The sequence below is a fragment of the Panthera uncia genome (assembly GCF_023721935.1).
Source record: "Panthera uncia isolate 11264 chromosome A1 unlocalized genomic scaffold, Puncia_PCG_1.0 HiC_scaffold_16, whole genome shotgun sequence".
In the NCBI taxonomy this organism is placed as follows: domain Eukaryota; kingdom Metazoa; phylum Chordata; class Mammalia; order Carnivora; family Felidae; genus Panthera; species Panthera uncia.
In genome coordinates this window covers 536,100-545,964 of record NW_026057576.1, presented here as the reverse complement: position 1 = coordinate 545,964, position 9,865 = coordinate 536,100, and the positions used below count along the sequence as shown (strand labels likewise).

At 40.5% G+C, this 9,865-nt stretch overlaps 1 protein-coding gene across 4 annotated transcripts in view; it reads right to left on the bottom strand.

The window, feature by feature from the left end:
- The window catches only part of PARP4 (poly(ADP-ribose) polymerase family member 4), a 107,607-nt gene that overhangs the window by 71,430 nt on the left and 26,312 nt on the right, over window positions 1–9,865 (bottom strand). For all 4 annotated transcript variants that reach the window (XR_007461037.1, XM_049646678.1, XM_049646680.1 and 1 more), the window contains 5 exons: window positions 9,349–9,486; window positions 6,995–7,090; window positions 3,153–3,336; window positions 2,805–2,961; window positions 1,243–1,367 (listed from right to left, as the gene is read on the bottom strand). Coding sequence is in view for 3 of the 4 variants with exons in the window: in XM_049646678.1 (XP_049502635.1) it covers window positions 1,243–1,367; window positions 2,805–2,961; window positions 3,153–3,336; window positions 6,995–7,090; window positions 9,349–9,486 (700 nt within the window). In the remaining variant the exon portion in view is untranslated. The remainder of the gene's footprint in view (window positions 1–1,242; window positions 1,368–2,804; window positions 2,962–3,152; window positions 3,337–6,994; window positions 7,091–9,348; window positions 9,487–9,865) is intronic.

Sequence of the window (9,865 nt, the reverse complement as noted above, 5' to 3'; positions counted from 1 at the left end):
AGGTGGTGGGAGGGCTGGGGGAAGGTGGTGGGAGGGCTGGGGGAAGGTGGTGGGAGGGCTGGGGGTGGGGGCAGTGGTGGGGAGGGCTTGCTGGCTGGCACTTGGTGGGCTGGCTGGGGGGAGGTGGTGGGAGGGCTGGGGGGGAGGTGGTGGGAAGGCTGGAGGGGAGGAGGTGGGCTGGCTGGGGGTGGGTAGGCTTGCTCGGGGAGGGGGCAGTGGTGGGGAGGGCTTGCTGGCCACTGCTGGTGGGAGGGCTGGGGGGAGGTGGTGCGCTGGCTGGGGGTGGGGGCACTGTGACAGCCTCTTCCTGTGGTCCAGGCTGCTGCCCAGCCCAGGCAGGCAGGCACCATACTGCCTTGGCGGGCTCATGTCCTCCTGCTACTCCCCGCCATGGGAGTCCGCAGCAGACTCAGCGATGATGTTGTTGGCTGTTTTAGCAAGGGTGAGGAGCACAGGGCCCTGCTGCTCTGTGCGAGCGGAAGGCAGGTTGTGTTAGTTGGGCTCAGCTCCACTGGGGGCTTTGGAAGGAGGGCTGCTGGGGCTGGGTCACGTACCTAGTCCCCTACTTCCTACATGGCTGTACTCAGGTGTCACCTCAGTGAGGCTTTCTTTGGCCATCCTACTTACAAGTTCAAACCTCCCATCCTGTGCAGCTCCCACCTTCCCCCCGCCCCAGGCTCCCACCCTCCCTGTGGCTCCCACCCTTCCTGAGGCTCCCATCCCCCCTGCAGCTCCCCCTGCCTAGACTTTCTTCTTTAGCACCTACCACCATCTACATATGATGCACTCTGTTTATTTACATTGTTTACTGCCTATCCCCCAATAAAATGTATGCTCCATCAGGGCAGAGTTTTTCTTTTGTTCCTTGCTGCATGCCTAGAGCCTGGAACAGTCGGTATGTAGTAGGTACTCAATGAATAAACGAATTTTAGAAGTGCACATTTCAGGGTGCCTGGGTGGCTCAGTTCATTGAGCCTCTGGCTTTTGATTTCAGCTCAGGTCATGATCTCACAGTTGTGAGATCGAGCCCTGTGTTGGGGCTCAGCGTGGAGCCTGCTTGGGCATCTCTCCCTCTCTCTCTGCCCCTCCTTCACTTGTACAAGTCTCTCTCTCTCTCTGTCTCAAAATAAATAAACAAACATGAAAGAAAAAGAAATGCACATTTTAATTCATGCAACTATAATCAAATTGTCATTTATGACTCATATCCATTTAAAGTATCATAAACCCACAAAGACATACCTGGGCTACAAAGTCTATTATTCTTCCTTTGATGTGAACCTCCTCAAGAGGAACTGAATTGCCAGAGAAATCCTGAAGGCCAGACGTGATGTTGCCGAAAGGTTTGGCATCTTGTAACTGATAATCTACATATTAAAAATTATAATGTTAGCTTTTAAGACCATCCCTGCACTATCTTTGTTATCTTAATCTTTATTTCTTTCCCTTCCCACTTCATACAGTATATTTTAGGAAAAATGGACAAGTAGCATTTTATGATTTTCAGTAGTCAATTCTGTAAAGTAAGTGAACCCATATGAGAAAAATGGGGGCAGCATTTATAATAGACACATTAACTTTTTAATCTACAGATTCTGAGGAGTCATCTTGAAAATTTAGAATCATGCAATTACTTGAAAGACATACATTTAAACATATACACAAGCACACAAAAGTCTTAAGACTATTTAAATAAGTGTAGTTTATGCATGAATCTAGATAATGCATTCCTTGGCCTGCAATTTTGATTGGTCACTACCATTTATTGTGCCACAGAAGCATGTAAGACCAATATGAGACTGCTTAGACATTCAACCCAAGGAACACTGAATCAAACTTAAAAAAAAATATTTTTAATAAAATAAAAGCAGGGGAGGGGCAGAGGGAGAGGGAGACACAGAATCTGAAGCAGGCTCTGAGCTGTCAGCACAGAGCCTGACGTGGGGCTTGAGCTCACAGACTAGGAGATCACGACCTGAGCCGAAGTCAGACGCTTAACCGACTGAGCCACCCAGATGCCCCGCTAAATCAAAGTTCTAATATAGCATATGAAAAAAAAAAAGTTCCCCTTCTATACCAGGTGGTACAAGAATACACATATAGTTAGATATGTAAATATGTACTCTCTTGCCAGATATTTAATTTAACGGCTCTAGGACAGAAAACAGGAGTCATTTGCTTATATGTGAAGTCATACATTTCTGATAAAAAATAATTGGATCACAGTTGAAAATGTTAATGTGTTTTGACAACGCTATAATAAATGTTATAAATAGTGTGGGCTTCTGATTTTCTGAGAAGCTCCCATCCTCTCATGTATTTCTACTAAGCTGCACATTACAGCTTTCACCTGAGGCAGATACTGATCTCATACTCAACACGGAAAAGCTGAGGCTGCAGAAGCTTATGCAGCTTGTCCCATATTGCACAGCCTAGTAATCAGCAAGTCGACACTAGAACCTGGGCTTCCTGGTTCTAAAGCTGTGTCTCTTGTCTACTCCACCAACCCCCCTGACACTTCTTGCACTTGGCATCTTAAATTGCTTCCGTGGGTTTGTGGCCCTGGCCGTCTGCAGGTGTGAGAGTTCAACGCGGTATGTTAACAAAGTAAGATGTAATTTTGAGAACACCTAACCTCTCTCAAGTATCCTGGTTTTTACTTCTACAAAGTAAAAAAGGAAATAGAATATTTATGTATGAGTTCCCAGATATAGTTACTGAACATGAACATAAATTCCTCTAAGAATAAAATGTTTGAGTTCTATAAATATCACATAAAACAGCATTCAAGAAAATTGTCTTACCTTCAACCTTTGAAAAATTTGAAAACTCAGGTCTGGATTCTTCTAATTCAGTAGTATTACAAGGATGAAAGTCCTTTATTTCATCTCCGGGTAGGCAAAATTTAATGATATATTTCAATTTAATCTGATTGGTTTTATACACAACAAATTCATCATCCTAGAGCCAACAGAAATTAATAGGTATGGGGACAAATCCTTTATTGGCAAATGTTTTCAGAAAAGCAGATTTTCAGGTTTGCTAATTTAGAAAATATTGAATTCAGGCAGCCATAAATATGCAATAATTATTTAAACTTAAGCATATTCAATAAAAACAGGAGCTCTCTGCTTGTTTCTTGAAATAAATACCTCGAAGTCCGTGGTGACAGTGGCTGTTGCTCGAACCCCATGGACACTGTCATAACCTGGTGGTGCTTCCGACAAGGAGAAGTCTTTTCTGTGTAAGTCCGCACACTTTCCAAGGGCTACGTCACAGACAGCCAGGAGCCTGGTGCCATCGGTCTCTCCCGGGTGGGAGTACTTAATACCCGTACTGCGAGGGAAAGGAAGTCCATGTTTGTGACTTACGGTTACATGGCAGTAATATTTTAGTATCCATTATCCATCTCTATATGTGAAATATTGTCTCAACGACTTTGCTGGCAGGATGTTCCAGATTTTACTGCTATTAAAATATCTCTGAAGGGTCAGTTTAGAACTTTATTATTCACTTACTTGTTTCAGATGTTGCCTTTCTGTTGTGCAGGTAGTGTTCAAAGTACTTTCTTTCAGGGATGGATGCATTCCCCTGTTGCCTCAAATCTTTATTAACTACTAAAACATACACATTTTGGTACAGCAAACACCAAAGTGACGAAAGATAAGGAAAACCCCCCACCTTATTAGTTAAGAAAGAGCAGATTACTTCTGTGCACTGAAGCTCAGAGAGAACATGAAATACCAGGTAAGTAAGAACTGGTCAAAGGGAAAGACAGCACTGGTATTCTCACAAAGCCTTCTGAATCCAGATGGAGAAACAAAACTTCAAACGACATCTAAATGAGAGATTTTGTTTTGACTTTCTTCAGGACTCAGCAGCTTTAAAAAAAGCAACTTTTCTCTCTGCCCCTCCCATGCTCACTCTCTCTCTTAAATAAATAAACTTAAAAAAAAAAAAAAGCAACTCTTGTTATTAAGGAGCATAGGCTAGGACACCTTTGGAAGCAACATTTTTGGGACATATCTTTATTTTTCCAAGTATCAAGACCCAAATATAAAAGTGTTGCCTGATGACCCTTTGTTCTATCCCCTCTAAGACTTGACTCCCCCCTCTTTTTTTGAGAGAGAGTGAGAGATCGAGAGCACACATGTGCACAAGTGGGGAGGGGCAGAGGGTGAGGGAGAGAGAGTCTCAAGCAAGCTCCACGCTCAGTGGGGAGCCTGACATGGGGCTCAATCCCGACTGCAAGATCATGACCCAAGCAGAAATCAGAGTCAGACACCCAGCTGACTGAGCCACCCAAGCTCCCTAAGACTTACTCCCTTTTATTTAAAAAAATTTTTTATATATTAACAATACTTTATTTTTAAGTAACCTCTACACCCAATGCGGGGCTCGAACTTTCAACCCAGAGATCAAGAGCCGCGTGCTCTACCGACTGTGCCTTCCAGGTGCCCCAAGACCTGTCCCCTTAAAAAAAAAATAATCAATTTCCCCCATTTCTCCTAAAACTTGTTTCCCTGTGACTGCTGAGCCTGTGACCCTTGACTTTACCTCCGCTTCCTCCCTCTCCATCCCCCACCTTTCTCAATGGCTGCCTCTATCTGCTTGCTTGTCCATCACCCTTCAGCCTGTTGCAGTTTGGCTCAACTGAAACCACTCTGTCCAAAGTCACCAAAGGAATCCCAATTTGTTAAAAAAAAAATCTTAACATTTAAAAAATTTTACTTTGAAAGATTTGTACAGAGGAAAGAGCATTTATACTATAAGTGTTAAGTTTCAAGAACAATGATAAGACAGACAACCACATAGCTCCTGCCAAGTTTAAGAAACAGAAAAGAACAGGAGCGCCTGGGTGCCTCAGTCGGTTAAGCACCTGACCTTGGCTCAGGTCATGATCTCACGGTTAGTGAGTTCAAGCCCTGCATCGGTCTCTCTGCTGTCAGCATGAGCCAGCTTTGGACCCACTGTCTCTCTCTCTCTCTGTACCCCTGTTCTGCAAATGTATGCATGTGTGTCCACTGTCTCTCAACAATAAATAAACACTAAAAAAAAAAAAGAAAAGAAACGGAAAAGAACATCATCAATATTTCTACGTTGCCCTGTGGCATTCCCTTCCCTGCCACCCAGAGGGTAATCTAATCGCTATCTTGTGTTTATGTGTATATTATTTTTTCTTTCTTTTACAGTATTGATGCATAGATATGTGTCCCTCAACAGTATGCTTAGTTTTGCTTGTTTTCAAACTCTGCGTACATATAGAATCATAGAGCAATTATTTGCTCCACGTTACCTTCCTAAGACGCCTCCATTTGGCACGTGTGCTGTAGTACACGTGTCTCAACTGCCATATAGGACTCCATGTAGGCCGACACAAAATTTTTGGATCCATTCCACTCTTACTGGACATCTGCATCATTTCCAGTGATCTTACAGTTTTCTTGGCCATTTGTGTACATGTCTCCTGGTCTATGTAGACTCACTAGGGAAGTGATTCTCAACTCAGGCTGAATCATCCAGGGAGCTTAAAAACCTCACCCTTACACATCCTGATTTAACTGATCTGGGGTGAAATCAGCACCAGTGGTGTTTAAAAGCTCCTCCAGGTGGGGAGGTGGGTGGGGCGATGGGTGAAATAGGTGATGGGGATTAAGGAGGGCACTTGTGATGAGTACTGGGTGTTGCACAGACGTGTTGGATCACTAACCTGTACACCTGAAACAAACATTACACTGTGTTAACTGGCTGGAATTTGAATGAAAACTTTAAAAGAAAGTCCTTCAAGTAAAAAACATAAAAAGATAAAAATAAAAGCTCCAGGTGATTTGAATGTGTAGCCAGGATTGAGAACCGCTGCTTCCTGGTTCCTAGTCCCATCTATAGGATTCCTAAGTCACACCATTAACTATGCTCTTCAACTACAGCAGATGATGCCAACATTTTCTCAAGAGGGCTTATCAGTTTATTGACAGTGTCTGAGAGTTCAGACTGTTCTAGAGACTTACCAACACCTAGAGCTGTTGCTTTTTTTTTTTTTTTTTTTTGCTGATAGGTATTAAATGGTATATGATAGATGAATGCACATTCTTGATTAGTAACCTTTTCAAATGACATTGTCCATGTGTTTCCTCTTCTATTAGGTTCCTACTCATGTCTTTTGTCCATTTGCTTTTTGGGTTATTTTTTTCTTATGGATTTCCATAGGAATTCCTGAAATATCCTGGATAATTAATTATCCTGGCCTGGCCTGAACCCAGGGTCCATCATTTAAATAGGTCTGTGACTTTATGCAAGTTACTTAACCTCCATCAATCTGTTTCCTTGTCACGAAATGATGTCACAATACCACCTGTGAGGTTTATAGACAATGTACGTGAAGCACTTAGTCCGGTGCCTTGCACAGGGCAGATGTTTAATACCCTGTGGCTATTGTGGGGATAGATTTAAATATTAACAAGGATATTGAAGATGAAATATTATTCTATACACATAGAGTTCATTTACAATAGATAAGACACAACTTAAGTTGTGTAAATGGTAAGTTGTGTATATAATGTGTATAAGCACATGAGAGGTCATGTGCTATAGAAGTTAAGATCACTGGTCCTGGAGAAAGACAAAATGCTATGTGATCTTGGGCAAGATACCCTCACTGTCCCTCAGTGTTCTCATCTGTGATATGGGATAATAATAGAACTGACCTAAGAGGGTTGTTGTAAGGATTAAGCAGGTAAATATATGTAAAGACTCTCAGGATAGTAAAATCAAGGTGATTTAAAATAAAATTTTCCAAAATATCCACCACAAAAGACATATTTCTATGGTATACTGAGAAAACTGGTTGCTTTCACCGATATGTTTCTTGGATGAGAAATCCCTTACAAAGGAAAGATGGAGGAAACCACATAGCAACTACTTGGGTATAAATCCTTGGTGATGGGTGTGAGTAACATGGTTAAGACATCATGTATAGTATATGTAATATACTAACCTGAGTGAATCGCTGAAATATATCCCACTCCCAAGATTTCCAGTGTCTGTTCTCTTTGTGCCACGATCTTCAACTACTTTGGGTAAAAGCAACCCACTAAAAAGAAAAGGACATTAAAATGATTTACTAAAAGAAAGGGTATTTTTAATTATAGGGTCATAATTCTAGCAACGACAGGTGCTATTCAAGGAGGACATTATGCTAAGTGAAATAAGCCAGACACAGAAAGATAAATACTGCATAACCTCACGTATATGTGGAATCTAGAAAAGTCGAACTCAGAACCAGAGTGCAGAATGGTGGTTTCTAGGAGGTGGGGGTTGGGGAAAATGGGGAGTTGTTGGCTTAAGAGTATAAACTTTCAGTTCTAAGATAAAGAATAAAAATAAATTACCTTTGCTAAGAGTAGACCTTATGTTCTCACCACAAGAAAAAAAGATAACTATATGAAGTGATGGATGTGTTAACTTGATTGTGATAATCATTTCACAATGTACATGTACATGAAATCATCATGTTATGCATTTAAAAAAATCCCCTTGTACAACCTAAATATATACAATTATCATTTGTCAATCACACCTTAATAAAGCTGGAAAAAAGACACCAATTAAAAAGACAATAAATAAATAAAGAGCATGAAATGAAAAGAAAAATGTATTTCAAAGTAATCTCACAGAAGGATTTCTAGGTGCTATTCACATGACCCAATCTATGGTCAGTTTCTCATCCCTGTCTTGACCAGCCTGGAGATGCTGTCCATTCTTCCTGCCTTGGGTCAGGGCTCTGACTCCAACCTGCCAAGGTCGAGCACTCAGCAGAACCATGTTTAGGCCCAATGCTGACTGTGTTTCTCCCTGGCTCAAGAACTTACACATATCCTACAGGCCTTCTAGCATTGCTAAGAACTCTCTGCAATCAAAGTTAAACCCTGTTGTCTCTGAGAAGGTGGGTAAAGGGAGACTTCTGCGTTTATTACATGAACATCTCCAGTTTGAATTTTGTGTTATGAAATGTAATTACCTTTGTAAAGTGGTTTTTGGGTTTTAGTCCTACTTAAAGGTTATTTAAAAAACTGTCCTATTTTTCAACTAGTACCTTTATATTTTCATTTTTCATTTTTCAATCTTTGTTCCATGTGGGGTTTACCTACGTGTGAGGAATGAGGTAAGGATCCAACTTTGTATTTTTCCAGGTACTAATCTGTCCCAATACATAGTATTGAAGAAATTATCTTTCTTCCACAGAAATAAAAGCTACTTTTATCATGTACTAAACCCTCTATGTTTTTGCATTTACTTTTGGATTCTTTATTCTGTAGAATCATCTTTTTGGGCACACCTCACTGTTTTAATTAACACAGTTTTATAACATGTTTTTAGTGTCTGGTTAATTCTTCCTCATTAATCTTCTTTTTCAAAATTACTCTGGCAAAGTCAAATTTAAAAAAAAATATGTGTTGGGGTGCTTGGGTGGCTCAGTCGGTTAAGCGTCCGACTTCGGCTCAGGTCATGATCTCACGGTCCGTGGGTTCGAGCCCCGCGTCGGGCTCTGTGCTGACCGCTCAGAGCCTGGAGCCTGTTTCAGATTCTGTGTCTCCCTCTCTCTGTGACCCTCCCCTATTCATGCTCTGTCTCTCTCTGTCTCAAAAATAAATAAACGTTAAAAAAAAAATTAAAAGAAAAATATGTGCAGTATAATCAGCTTTTTATTTCTTAAAAAAACATCTTGTTAGCACTTTTATTGTGATAGCTCTAAATTTGTAGGTTAATTTAAGGAAACTTGGCATCCTTCCGATTAATGTAAGTGTCTTTTGGGTCCTTCAACAGCAGTTGAACGTTTTTTCTAGATGTATCCTGTATATTTCCTTTTATATTTCCTCTTAGGTATTTAGTTAAGGACCCAGATGTAATCATATTCTCCCCTGCTCTCTGTGACTGCAGTTTGGCTTTAATATTAAGTGATTATTCAAAGCAAACAGAAATTAGAGTTACGTTTTGAATAGATAACTCACAGCATCTAGGTACTCTAATTTGTAGACCCTTCTCTTTAAGTATTGGACATTCCCAAATTAGACACACAGAAGAGCCATGAAATAGAGAATCTCCTTTCTTCATATGATACTGTCTTCAAGAAGCAATTCATACCCATGTACTACACTTTAAAATACATATAATGATAAATAATTTAAATTATATTTAATTATAATTTAAAGGGCTCAGTTTTCTCTGGAATGCAATAAGCTGGTTTTAACTGAAGAGACCCAGGTAGGGTATAAAAAAAGTAGGAAAAAGGGTAAAACACTTCGTTCGTGAGGCTGAAACATTTGGAAAATAAGGATGGTGTCCTCTTACCGGGATAGGATCCCTACAAAGCTTTGTACGGGAGATCCATGCAGTAAGGGCTTCACATTGCCAAGCTGGCTCAAAAACTCTGTGGCTTCATTCACTCTGCCAACTCTAAATATCTGCAAGATGTCTACTGGACCTGTACTGTAAAAAGCAGAAGAAAAATCTTGAGACTGTACAATCGAAAGTAAAATAAAAAATCATTATTAGCAGGAGAAAACCCAAAACAGCCCAAACGTCCATTATTATGGAATGGATTCTGCGAGTCACAACATAACATTTCTTGCAAATACTATGTAGCCATTAAAAAAAATCACACTCTTAAAAAATAAATAAGTATATGAAGTAAGACTTGTTGTAAAATGAATTTTAAAAATAGGTTACAAAACTTTATGGATGGTATGATCCCAAAGTTTTTCAAATATGTAACATATAGAATAAATAGCTTGAATTCATTGCACTCAATCATTCACAAATACACTCTGTGCTGAGTGTTCTGCCAGGCACTAGAAGTGAGATAGCA